We start from the raw sequence: 13,479 nt of genomic DNA, 5'->3' as shown, positions 1-13,479 counted from the left end.
AAACTAAGTTTAAGTATAGGCTTAGGTAAAAAAGTTCAGATTAGGCAAAAAATCGCTGTTTTTCGCTCTCTCATCCGAGACCCCTAAGAACGCTGTCGGGTGTCGATTGCGATGGTAGTTATGTCTCGCTTCCTTTTTCCAGTCTTTCCAAATGCTTCGAATATGCTGTTCTCAGCCGCTTGCCTAAATAAATCTTGCGTCAAAAAAAAAACTATCTAAATTTCCCTGCTCAAAACACTCACCAATCTCTGGCCCAATTCAAAGAAAAAGAAAGTTCTTTCCCTCAGCGTTTCTTGCACTTCGCGATACTTTTCGAATCGTTTATCACTTAGAACCAAACTATGTATGTGTTGCCTCTGCCGTTGCCGGATATGGACAGCATGCACCAAGGTGAATTTCTTGGACAATTGACACTTGCCACTCTTGACTGAATGGACTACCACCACCCCTGTTAGGTAAGTCCTAGGTGGCGCCACTTCTACGCTAGCCTTGAGCCACAGATGGAGCCACAAAAGTATACCATACTCCCAACAAGCGCTACAGAATTTTAGAAAGACGAATCTGCTGGTGCAAAAAGAAATACAAATAAATGGAATGTTCAAAGGATGTGTTTCTTTATGTTAATTAGTAGATTAAGGTTTCCTTGGATGCTTCACCATTTTGTCCGAGCCATTTGATGTCAAGCTCCGATTCCAACATGGGCCTTGAGGGAGTGGGAGCCGAATTGGAGACGGGGTCGTTCCGCTGATGCTGCAGGAAGTCGCCTAGCATCCTGGCAATGGCTGCCAGAGCGTCCTGCAGCTTTAGCTTCCAAGAAGCTGGTGGTGGTTGAGTCCTGTGGTTCCGCGATGGAGAGCTCGTCGGAGATCTTATTACTGGCGGTTCTGCTATAAATATACTTCTATTAGTACAAAGGTACCAAGTTGTTTTGGCCAAAACTTACATTCCTTGACACGCCCGGCAGTCCCACTCGGCATGTTCCTTCCACTGGGATATTCTAGTAAATCTTCTGCGGATTTGCCCTGTTGTGGTATTGGTTCCTGTCGATGAAATCCCACAATAATGGGAAACAGCTTGGAATAGGCGTCGTTTTTCATCTGCACTGACTTCCTGCAGGCGTTTTTAGGGTTTTCCTACAAATTTAAATTTTTTGTTTCTATAACGCGTTTGCACGAAAACCGCCAAAGATTACATTTCTTATTCTTTGGGCCGCGGCTAAACGGCGTTCATCGAAATTCACTCGTTAAATCTCGTATTTCTTATGGTATTTCCTTAGCTCATCTGAGTACCGCGCTGAAAAATAGACCCGACGAAAAGCGTTAGCCGCCTGTTTGCCTCTCGCTCACTCCTATGGTCAGCTAGTGGTTTTCGTCGATGTGAGTACTAGGCTTAAGAGTTTAAATTGAGAAAATGTGTAAAACTAAACAAAGAAATGCAGTTTTTGAAATACCATCCAATCAGAGGGGCTTCTGATTTGTGTTTGTGAAATTGTATTTATTAATTGTGGGGCTCGAATATTCATGTGTAAGTTCAAACAAAATATATAAGTTAATTTGTATCTTTAAATGTAGCTTCGAAGTGATTTCAGCTGTTTCCACCTCTGAAACCTTTTTTATATTGTAGAGTATTTCCTTCTTGTTAAGCTCAGTTAGTATAAAAGTGCACTTTTGCGCAGTTTCTCTAAAATTCAGCTTTAAGACCTCTACCTAAAGCTGTATATAATAATAAAAACAGTGTGCATTTATCTATGTAATTAAATAACGATTATTTTACGACATAATTTCCCTTATGTAACGTTGATATAAAGGATTTTTGTATTTTTGTTAAGAATTAAAATGGAAATACAAAATAAAATTACAACTTCACTTAAAAACTGGAAAATTAAGAACGGTAAAATTTTTTTTAAAGAAGTTTGGTGTAAAAAAAAATTAAGAAAAAAAATGTATTTCTTTAATTAAAAAGAAAAAAAAATGTTTTTCTTAAAACAAGGCGTGAGTACGGCCACCTTTTTTATTTTAATTCCTTTATACTTTACATACTTAATTCAAATAAACCAAAAATTTAAATGTTGCTTCGTTTTTAAAGCCTAGTACTCACATCGTCGAAAGCCGCGAGCTAACCATAGGAGTGAGCGAGAGGCAAACAGGCGGCTAAAGCTTTTCGTCGGGTCTCTTTTTCAGCGCGGTACTCAGATGAGCTAAGGAAATACCAGAAAAAATACCAGATTTAGAGAGTGAATTTTTGATGAACGCCGTTAGCCGCGGCCCAAAGAATAAGAAATTTAATTTTTGGCAGTATTCGTGCAGAAGCGGTGGGGAATTTAAAAATGAGAAATGGAAGAAAAACGGCTAAAGGAGGTCAGTGCAGATGAAAAAGGACACCTAATCCAAGCTGTTGCCCATTATTGTGGGACTTGACCGACAGGAAGCAATACCACAACGAGGCAAATCCGCAGAATAGTTGAAGCGCTGGAGGAGATCCACTAGAGAATCCTAGTGGGAAGGAAGGTGGGACATCCCTCGATCTCCGACGAGCTCTCCATTGAGGACTCCACCTCCACCAGCTACTTGACAGCTAAAGCGGAGATGGAGGACGCGCCGACTTCTATAGGCGGGAGAAAATAAGGTCGCCCGCTAAGGGACAGCTGGGGGAGCCATTACCAGCCATTACTGGCCAGCCTATTGGGACTCGGAGCTCGACTACAGATGGCTCGGGAAAGATGGCGAAGCATCCGTGGGACGAGGAGGAAGCCTTAAACTTCTAATTTAAGCCTAGTACTCACATCGACGAAAACTGCGAGCTAACCATAGGAGTGAGCGAGAGGCAAACAGGAGGCTAAAGCTTTTCGTCGGGTCTGTTTTTGAGCGATGTACTCAGATGAGCTAAGGAAATACTAGAAAAAATACCAGATTTCGAGAGTGAATTTTCGATGAACGCCGTTAGCCGCGGCCCAAAGAATAAGAAATTTAATCTTTGGCGGTGTTCGTGCAGAAGCGGTGGGGAATTTAAAAATTATAAAAGGAAGAAAAACACCAAAAATCGGCTAAAGGAGGTCAGTACAGGTGAAAAAGGACACCTAATCCAAGCTGCTACACATTATTGTGGGACTTGACCGACAGGAAACAATACCACAACGGGGCAAATCCGCAGAATAGTTGAAGCACTGGAAGAGATCCACCAGAGAGAATCCCAGTGGGAAGGAACATGGGACATCGCTTGATCTCCGACGAGCTTTCCATTGAGTACTCCACCTCCACCAGCTACTTGACAGCTAAAGCGGAAATGGAGGACGCGCCGGCTTCTATAGGGAGGAGAAAGTAAGGTCGCCCGCTAAGGGATAGCTGGAGGAGTCATCACGAGCCATTATTGGCCAGCCTATTGGGACTTGGAGCTGGACTACAGATGGCGCGGGAAAGATGGCGAAGCATCCGTGGAACGAGAAGGAAGTCTTAAACTTCTAATTTACATAAATAAAAACATTCGTTGAACATTTTATTTACTTTTATTTTAATTTCTTTGTGCACCAGCAGACTCTTCTTTTTTAAGTTGCTCCAATTGATTTCTTCTCCGTTTGGCAACAAGCCCAGCTGCTTGGCAGTAAGACCATGCCATATACATTGCGGGTGAACTTTAAAAACTTCGGTCACACTACAAAGAACAAGATTTTTCGACTAGTGAAACTCTTAGCCGATCTGAGTACTAGGCTTAACATAAATAAAAACATTCGTTGAATATTTCATTTATTTTTATTTTGTGCACCAGCAGACTCTTCTTTTTTAAATTGTTTCAATTTATTTGTTTAACTGAGTACTAGGCTTAAGTAATTATTATTGCCACAAAAAGTGACCATAGTGCGATGGTCAGTCTAAAGATGTATGGTTTCGATAAACTTTAAATAATACACTTTAAAAATCGAATGGAACTATAGGGTAATTAAATTTAAGCGTAAGTACACAATAATTTCTTTGCTTTTAATTTAGAAAGTATACATATATGTACTGCTTTTATTATTACGAACTCTATTTACAAATTATTTGAGTAACAAAACACAAATTATAACATAGATTAACTAAAGTGGTATTTATAGAAACTTCTATGGTATCTAATGGTATTTACTTTTAGGCCAGATGGTATTTTTATTCATTATCTGTGTGGTCACGCTGGTCAGAAATCAGTTTTAGTTTTGAGAATTATTTTATTTATGCTCGATTGTGGCGGTGTGTTAGCTTAAGCTATCGCCAACCGCAATGCGCTGCGCTCCGTGGAGTTGATGGTGCTGTATTAGTCAACAAGTGAGCCAGCGGAACCGAAGCCCCAAAGTACAAAAATGCCTTTAAAGTTTTTGAAAAAATGTCGACAATACAACGTTACATCGAAGAGTTTATTTGTTATATCAGTGCATCACCTGCTGGGTGAGTATACTCTACCATTCTTAGGAGTGAAGCGCCCACAACAAAAACAACAACGGGAGAAGCATTAAAGACAATAGAATCAATTCGATGAACCTAACAGCTGTATTGCACTCTGAACTATTTTATTAGTAATTTTTATTGAAAGCTTGTTTGCACAAAATACGCAACTTTGTTATTGCATTCTTCAAGATGTCTCATTAAGACTATCACTGGAGCACAAGGAGAATGTGCGATGGTTTTATATGTATGTACATACAGTGACGAACTTAAGTGTTGACACACTTAGTATCTTTAACTTTAAGTGCGCTTCTCTACCTTTATAAATGTGTTATAAAATTCAACAAAATTATTTTGGATAATGAGAATTCTTAACAATCAAATTAATTTTGTTTCATTGAATTATCTCTTAAAACTAAATTTTTAAAATTTAAAAACCAAAAAATAAGCAGATTTAGCTGCACAAAAGTCTTGGCGCACTTGTGTTTTTGACAACTATTTCGTTAGAACTTAGCCGATTTGGTTGCTTTTTTGCCAAATGAATGGCGCTCTAAAGGACTCTAACCATGCAAAAATGCATGGCTCATAGGACGGTACAAAGCTTTGAGTGGCCAGAGAGGCGAAGGGATCATAATAGGATAATGACAACCCTCAGATCTACTCAGCACTGATCTAAGTTTTGGGTAGGAAGGTCTTTGGCAAGGATATTTACCCAGTAGCCTTCCGAAAGGCCATGTCAAGTGCTAAGTACTTGTTTTTTGAAACTAGAAAAAAACAATTGAGTTGTTAGTTTAAATTACGGAACCCTTTAGGCACAACGATATATTCAGCCTCAGGGCACCCTTTCACAAATGTTTGTATACAATTGACCCTGATCTTGAAAAAAAATTAATATTTTTCGCAGCGATAAAGGTATTTATTTTTTTTATTTTTCGCAGAGATAAAGGTGTTTATTTTTTTTACTTTATATATATATATAAAAGCAACAAAATCGGTTCAGTTTTAACGAAAAGTTATTAAAAACAAAAGTGTGCCAATACTTTTGTGCAGCTAAATCTGCTCATATTTTGGTTTTTAAATTTTTAAAATTTAGTTTTAAGAGATAATTCATTGAAACAAAATTAATTTGATTGTTAAATATTCCCATTATCCAAAATAATTGTGTTGAATTTTATAACACATTTATAAAGGTAGAAAAGCGCACTTAAAGCTAAAGATACTAAGTGTGCCAACACTTAAGTTCGGCACTGTACATATACACGAAGAAATGAAAATCTGCTGTGATACACCAATGGAATGGTATCGCAGACACTAAAGGGATAGCATATCAAGAGTTCAAAAATGTCTATTAGTTTGAAAGAAAGAGCGGTGAAAGTGTAAAAAGTGATAATTAAGAAAATTTCAGTTGTTTCGCCGGTGGGGACAGTTGCCCTTGGTTATTAGCCTAGTTGTATGCTTACTAAAAATACGCGTCGAATGAATGGCACATCTTACATGTGAATAAGAAATCGTGAACCACCAAAAAATTTAACAAGATAATTTGACCAACAGTGATGCAGTGCATACTTTTAGCTTTGACACTAGAAAGCGGTGGACTTAAAATAAATATTTAAATGACCAAAGTATTAAATGAAAGACAAAATTGTCTAAAATAAGATTTACTCATTACCTATATTCAAATCCTGCTTAAAACTGGATTAAACGCTGAAAACGGAAAATACAGTTTTTTTACATTACAACTTAAAAAAAAGTCTTAAAAAAAAGCAAAAACATGAATTTTATGTAGTACTTCGATGAGAGCCAAAAAAATGTTTTCCCAACACTAGGAATTGACTATGATTTCCCGACCTTCATATATTTTTTTTAAATCTTGCGTTTCCATTACCGCAGACTCTTGTAAAACAAAAAATAAAAAATATATAATATATATATATATACTTATGTTTGACAAAAGCCACTTTATTTTGGGTTTAAAGTTTGGGGTTTAAATGAGAAATCACAAGGTCGCATAATGAACAAGAAAGGAAGTTAACTTCGGCAAGCCGAAGTTTGTATACCTTTGCAGCTATAATTATTAAATTTAAAATAAAAAATAATATTCCCAATAGTATAAGATAATATGTCAAAAAAGACGGAAGATATAATTTGTTTCATATTATTTTCCCACCAATTTTCCGATCGTTCCTATGGCAGCTATATGATATAGTCGTCCGATTTTGATAAAATTAAAGTCGAAATTCAAAACTAATTAAAAAATGTTGTTTCCAAGGAGGTTATATGTTAAAAAACACCGAAACATATTATTTTTCCACCAAATTTCCGATCGTTCCTATGGCAGCTATATGATAGTCGTCCGATTTTGATAACATTTAATTCCAAATTGAAAACTAATTAAAAAATGTTATTTCCAAGCTTAGGAGATTATATGTTTAAAAACACCGAAGCTATAATTTGACTCATATTATTTTCCCACTAGTTTCCCGATCGTTCCTATCGCAGCTATATGGTATAGTCGTTCAATTTTGATAAAATTTAATTCGAAATTCAAAACTAATTAAAAAATGTTATTTCCAAGCTTAGAAGGTTATATGTTAAAAAACACCAAAGATATAATTTTGTTCGATTATTCCTATGGGAGCTATAAGATATAGTGGTCCGATCCGTCCGGTTCCGACTTATAACTACCTGCAAAAGAAATAAGACTTTTGGGAAAGTTTCAGCCCGATAGCTTTAAGACTGAGAGACTAGTTTGCTTAGAAACGGACAGACAGACGGACATGGCTGGATCGACTCGCCTAGTCATGCTGATCAAGAATATATATACTTTATGGAGTCCGAAAAGTTTCCTTCACTGCGTTGCAAACTTCTGACTGAAATCAATATACCCTCTGCAAGGGTATAAAAAGGGGTGGGTGAGTTTCTGCTTGGGCCTGTAAATCAACTGGTTGTGTTGGGAAATTTTTTTTTTTTCTTCTCGATTATCATTTACGTTTTGATCTAAAATTATATCTTAAAGCTTAAAAATCGTATAAGAAAAATAAAATTACACAGAAAATAATAAAAGGGACAAGATGTATTGCGGTCAATGCTCATTCAGAGTCGTCCTAATGAAAGGATCGTCTAAGCTTCCTGACATCAACTTAATTGAAAATATATAGTAAAATATTAAAAAAAAGTTATACAATAATACTTAAGAAAATGAAGGCTTAGGAATGTATTTTTGATCAGCCCAAAAACAAATGAGATCAATGTCCAACAGTGAAAATTTTTCAGGGCCCACCACACCGAGAATTCTTAAATAAAAATTGTGAATTTTCCGTGCGCTTTTTCATTCTCTGACTTTCTGCCTACTTGTACAAAAGATAATATAGACTATAGACTAGAATGTACGTCAATATTTTTGGTCCGGATTTTCTGGCAATCTGGCATTCGACTGACGCGCTGTGGGCTAGAGATAAAGTCGCTTAACTGCGGAACTTGTGGGACCGATTTCAACATCGAATGGAAACAACTTTTTTTTATATGTACAATTATATATTATTTTTAAGCAATCATTTGAAACATGAGTTGAACAAATCATTAATTTTTATTACTGATTAATTTTCGGACATCTTGAGGGAAAACCATGCTTACTTCGATGGGTCTGCAAATGATTTTGCTTGCACCAATGACCTCAAACCGATATTTTGTAATATATTTTGCTAAGGGATCGAAAATATGTAGAAATTATTTTATAACAGGTAGAAAGAATAAATTCGCCTTCCAAAATTTTTATTGCAGAAAAATAATGTTCTTAATTTACAAAAATTGCAAGTGTTAAAGTTGCAATAAGCAAAATATTCTTCGCCATAAATAAATAAATATCTAAGAACTTTTGAATGTTTGAACAGCAAAACTTGAATTTACGTGTTGATTACGTCCATTTTGTGAAAAAGCACGGCTGGGGTTCTTGACAAATGTGAAACTTCGATTCCCATAGATCACATCCTCCATCTACCATTCGATTAGAGCTCATCTGAAGACCTGCTGCTAATCTAACCAATCATTTATGGGCCTTCCATTTTCAAATGTTCCCTGTCATAATTGTATACGTTTTTGTAGTGAATGTTTAAATTTTCACAGTCAAGGAGAAGAATTCAGAGTTGCACTAAAAAACAACAAGCTCTATTCAAAGCCCGGCCAATTTGGATGGCGGACTAACTGGGAAATTTTCGGATCGGCAAAACCTTACGGACCATCCATTTAACGGATGGTAGATAGGTGATGGACCTCTGTGGGGCGAGGGTATTAGACAGCTTTTTTTGTATGTGACCTATAACAAAACGAAAGTTGTTGTTGCTTAGGAATATATTTGGTGGTAAGATTTGAGGTAGGGTCAGAAAATATTTAATTATAAACAAAATATGCCACTAATGGATCTTGAGTAATGAGTAATCTATACTTGTTTCTTATCCTAGTAATAACGATTTTAGTTAAAATTATTTTAATTTGACGTTTTCAAAACGCATAAAATGGGTTTTCCGTAAACCGAAGCACCTTTTTTTGCGGTTTGAAAAATAAAACGAAAAAAAAATGTGAAAGTGAAAACCGAATCCCGTCGGATAGTTACATATCAATTTACTATCGTAAACGTTCTACCAAAATCAAAATATAACGATTTTTGTATTATTTTGACATTAATTTTTCAGTTCTTGATTGTTTAGAAACGGACGGACATACAGTCTAGGTCAACTCGTCTAGTGACGCTGATCAAGATGTACTTTATGCAAATGTAAAAAAATATTAAAGGTTTTAGCCACATGGTTATTGTTTATTGAAGCAAGCAAAATTAATACCACAACAAATCCGCAAATGTTGCTACGATCAGCAGCTAAAAAATATACAGACAAACTGCAATCTGAATCGTCTGCAATTGACTCACCAGTTCCTCCTTCACTAAATATCTTGACTCCGTCAGTTAATACTGAGTCTATTCTAACGGCATAAGTTGGCTCTGCAGTAACACAATCTGTTGCACAAAAACCCTTATCAGTGGTTCTGCCAAAAAAAAAACAAATATTTGTTTCTCGTGTTTACCCTGACCAAACGGCCTCCAAGGTGTTGGACTATATAAAACATAAAACAAAGGCCAAAAATATTACCGTCGAAAAATTTAATCTTACCTATGCCAGGTACACCTCATTTTTTAAGATCTCTGTTCCAAACGGGCTCTTTTCAACCATATGTTCCGCAGATTTCTGGCCTGCACTTATGGTGGTAAAGGAATTCGAAACTAAGAATAGGAACTTAAGTAAAAAAAAAATACCTGTAGGAACTTGACTCCCCAGTAGTGTTGTTGTTAATTGCCGTGGACTCCACCCTCAAGTCGGAAGAGATGCGTGTTGAGGAATTTAATACTACTGAATTCGTATGTGTAAAGCGGTCGATCCCTGGAAGCAAATTTCGATCAGTTTTATGCATTAAGCCGAAGCCTAGGACCAGAAAAAATTTGTCTAATAACAATTTTTCTCACCAAATAGGTTTTGCACAGATTTTTTGCATTCAAATAAGCATTAAATGTGAATTATACTGAACCGAATCGTCGATTACTTTGGGAGAAGGGGCGGTGATAGTGTTTTACGAAGGTGGTCCGATAAGTTCCTAGCCTCCAAAAGAGAAACGAAAATTTTGGTAAAGTGGCGATTTATTTCTCAACATAATCTCCTTTTAGCTCGATACACTTGACCCAGCGATGCTCCAACTTCTTTAACCCGTCTAGAAAATACGGTTTCTCGAGGTCTGCAAAATAGGCCCCTGGGGCGGCGACGACCTCCTCATTCGACGCAAATTTCTGTCCAGCGAGTGACTTTTTCAGGTTTGGAAACATAAAGAAGTCATACGGGTCCAAATCTGGAGAATTTGGTGGATGGGGTAGCAGATCGTAGCCCAATTCGACCAATTTGGCCTTGGCGAGGGCGGAAGTGTAAGCCGGTGCGTTGTCATTATGGAAGAGCACTTTTTTCTTCGCCAAGTGGGGCCGTATTTTCTGGAATTCGGCGGCGAATCGGCCCAATAATTCGGAACAGTACAGCCCTGTGACCGTTTTGCCCATGTAGATCACACCTTGTGAATCCCAAAAAACCGTGGCCATTACCTTTGCGGCCGATGGGACAGTCTTCGCCTTCTTCGGAGCAGGTTCGCCGGGTGAAGTCCTCTGTTTCGACTGTTCCTTGGTCTCTGGTGTGTACTAGTGGATCCATGTTTCGTCGACGGTCACGAAACGACGCAGAAACTCCTCCGGATTCCGCTTAAACAGCGTCAAACACTGCTTTGAAGTGGTCTCACGGTTGCGTTTGTTGTCCGGAGTGAGCAAACGCGGCACCCATCGCGCCGACAGCTTTCTCATGCCCAATTTCATGCAGGATATGACCCACGCGATCTTTTGACATGCCTACTGTCTCAGCTATCTTGCGTATCTTCAATCGGCGGTCTGCCAATACGAGATCGTGGATTTTTGTCACGTTATCCTCCGTGGTAGCCGTTTTCGGGGCACCTGGGCGTGACTCATCAAAAACCGACGTGCGACCACGTTGAAACTCGTTAAACCAATTTTTGACGGTCGCCGTACACAGCATCCAAGCGCTCTTTGATTTCGCTGCTCGATTTCCCTTCCAAAAACAAGAATCGAGTCACAGACCAATCTTGCTCTTTCTCCATTTTTCTAAAATCCGCGGACACGACCGATTCCACACGCAGACAAATCAAAACTACGAGTCTGATTCGGCATAAATTTCGATAGTAGCCTGTTCGTACCCAAAGGTACTCAACATGACCACACCCAACAAATCAAGCAGTAGCCAAGTTGCGAACAGTACCAGGCGCTTAGTAGCACCCACTGCATATGAGAATGGCTGAACAGCATATTACATGTCTCACGAACACCGTCTCACCGACTCAACGGCACACTGGCCGGCCAATGCAGTCAGCACATTTTGCAGTGTCTGCCGAGCCAACTACACAAACTGCTACCATAATCAAAACTCCCTGACCTACCTACCTACTTTAGAATATAGCGTACTTCACAAACCATTACACTAAACTTCCCTCTTCCAAGTAGTATATAAACATGTACCAAATGAAGAATAAATCAGTTATCAACGCATCTCATAACTCCGCGGTTCTACTTCCTACCTCTGGGAATAGGGCTCGTAATACACTATCTCCACTAGCAGCTAACCTACGTTAGCTCAACCTCAGCGCAGTTCAGCATCGCCTGTGGTCCGGCATCGCAGTAACTATCGTTACCATTGCCGCGACGCGATCGTCCTGCTCATTACCCCCTTGTCCCGCGGTGTGACCCGGAAGTGTCTACTTCGGTTAGGCACAAACATTGGTGACCCCGACGTGATCCTTTAACAACAAAGGATCACACTCAAGCAACCCCCTTCCCACTAAAGGACTCACAGCTTTATCCAGCTTCACAGGATTCGCTTCTTCTTCCAGCGTCACAGGAACTTCAGCTTAATCCAGCTTCACAGGATACGCTTCTTCTTCCAGCGTCACAGGAACTTCAGCTTCATCCAGCTTCACAGGATACGCTTCTTTTTCCAGCGTCACAGGAACTTCAGCTCCATCCAGCTTCACAGGATTCGCTTCTTCTTTCAGAGTCACAGGAACTTCAGCTTAATCCAGCTTCACAGGATACGCTTCTTCTTCCAGCGTCACAGGAACTTCAGCTTAATCCAGCTTCACAGGATACGCTTCGTCTTCCAGCGTCACAGGAACTTCAGCTTAATCCAGCTTCACAGGATTCGCTTCCTCTTCCAGCGTCACAGGAACTTCAGCTTCATCCAGCTTCACAGGATACGCTTCTTCTTCCAGCGTCATAGGAACTTCAGCTTAATCCAACTTCACAGGATTTGCTTTTTTTCCAGCGTCACAGGAACTTCAGCTTCATCCAGCTTCACAGGACACGCTTCTTCTTCCAGCGTCACAGGAACTTCAGCTTCATCCAGCTTCACAGGATACTCAGCTTCATCCAGCTTCATCCAGCTTCACAGGATACTCAGCTTCATCCAGCTTCACAAGATTCTTTGTTTCCAAGACACACAATATGTCTACTTCATTCATTGAGGAAACAAGTCACACAAGAATCGATTTACACAATCGATTACTAGACACCCAAAACGAGCTGCAAGGGAAAATCCAACAGCTCATTAAGAATTATGGCTAGGATTCTGCCGACCGACGCCACCGAGACGGCTATTATTCCGGTAAGCTAAATCAGTTAAACGATCTCTGGCAGCAGTTTTGCGACCTAGATGAAGAAGTCCAGCAAGCGGCATTACCCACTGGAAGTGAGTACTCTTCACGACTAGTAGCACTTAAAGAGCTGGTCGAAAAATATCAGATTATCTTTCTGGACAACATGCCGACTGGAAGCGGGCTTCCGAAGGCCCCCAGACGAACTTCGACCAACATCAAGCTCACAACAAGAGATCAAGTCAAAGAAGATTCCGCAATTGACACGGTGATCCGACAGTTGCAGAGAAGATGCAACGAATTAGAGTCATCATTGACATTAGCCTCGAACGCCCCAACTGTCACCCCAGCCCTACAAAGGCACCTGGATCTCCATTGGGCGTTACTGAGGCAAGCCCACGACGAATTGGATAGCACACCTGGGGCCGCAGCTCTGGCAGAAGCAGAGCTAGCCCAATTCCACACATTATACGAGGAATACGAAATGAACCTGCTACGAGAAAACGACACGCCAATGAGCCTAAACTTGGCACTTCCGCCAATTAGCATTCCGGAGTTCAACGGCGAGTATCTAGACTGGCCACGGTTCCATGATCTCTTTGTGGAATTGGTACATAACAATCCATATTCGGCCAGTCAGAAGCTACATATTCTACAGAGTTCGCTTCGTGGTGAAGCGAGGAACGTTTTGACAGACACAGCCTTCTCACAGGGTGGCTATGACGACACCTGGTTGCGCTAGAAGGCCAGGTACCAGCACGGAAAAATACTAGTTTTCGCCATAGCAAAAATTATTGACCATAACCCTATAGACGGCTCCTCGCACCAA

At 39.5% G+C, this 13,479-nt stretch overlaps 2 protein-coding genes across 20 annotated transcripts in view; one reads left to right on the top strand and one right to left on the bottom strand.

The window, feature by feature from the left end:
• Positions 1–590: 590 nt before the first annotated feature.
• Positions 591–1,396, bottom strand: LOC139354227 (uncharacterized). Its single transcript, XM_070998475.1, has 3 exons — positions 1,193–1,396; positions 944–1,133; positions 591–887 (listed from the first exon to the last, which is right to left on the bottom strand). The coding sequence occupies exons 2-3, from the start codon at positions 1,095–1,097 to the stop codon at positions 625–627; spliced, it is 417 nt and encodes a 138-aa protein (XP_070854576.1). The 5' UTR covers positions 1,098–1,133; positions 1,193–1,396; the 3' UTR covers positions 591–624.
• Positions 1,397–4,145: 2,749 nt separating this feature from the next.
• The window catches only part of LOC139353985 (tyrosine-protein phosphatase non-receptor type 21-like), a 358,621-nt gene continuing 349,287 nt past the window's right edge, over positions 4,146–13,479 (top strand). For 8 of the 19 annotated variants that reach the window (XM_070998185.1, XM_070998184.1, XM_070998188.1 and 5 more), the window contains exon 1: positions 4,148–4,412. In XM_070998185.1, coding sequence (XP_070854286.1) covers positions 4,328–4,412 — 85 coding nt within the window. In that variant the 5' untranslated portion in view covers positions 4,148–4,327. Of the gene's footprint in view, positions 4,413–13,479 lie in introns of all 19 variants that reach the window. The other 11 variants (XM_070998193.1, XM_070998192.1, XM_070998197.1 and 8 more) reach the window with 4 other exon arrangements.

This window comes from Drosophila suzukii (genome assembly GCF_043229965.1).
Source record: "Drosophila suzukii chromosome 2 unlocalized genomic scaffold, CBGP_Dsuzu_IsoJpt1.0 scf_2c, whole genome shotgun sequence".
In the NCBI taxonomy this organism is placed as follows: Eukaryota; Metazoa; Arthropoda; class Insecta; order Diptera; family Drosophilidae; genus Drosophila; species Drosophila suzukii.
This window is presented reverse-complemented; position numbering and strand designations above follow the sequence as displayed.

What these genes read in the sequence shown, in the direction of transcription:
- LOC139354227 (XM_070998475.1), bottom strand. Translation starts at nt 1,097, where the DNA reads ATGAAAAACGACGCCTATTCCAAGCTGTTTCCCATTATTGTGGGATTT. An exon ending in TGCCGGGCGTGTCAAGGAAT is followed by an intron (nt 888 to 943) that starts GTAAGTTTTGGC and finishes GTATATTTATAG; the next exon opens with CAGAACCGCCAGTAATAAGA.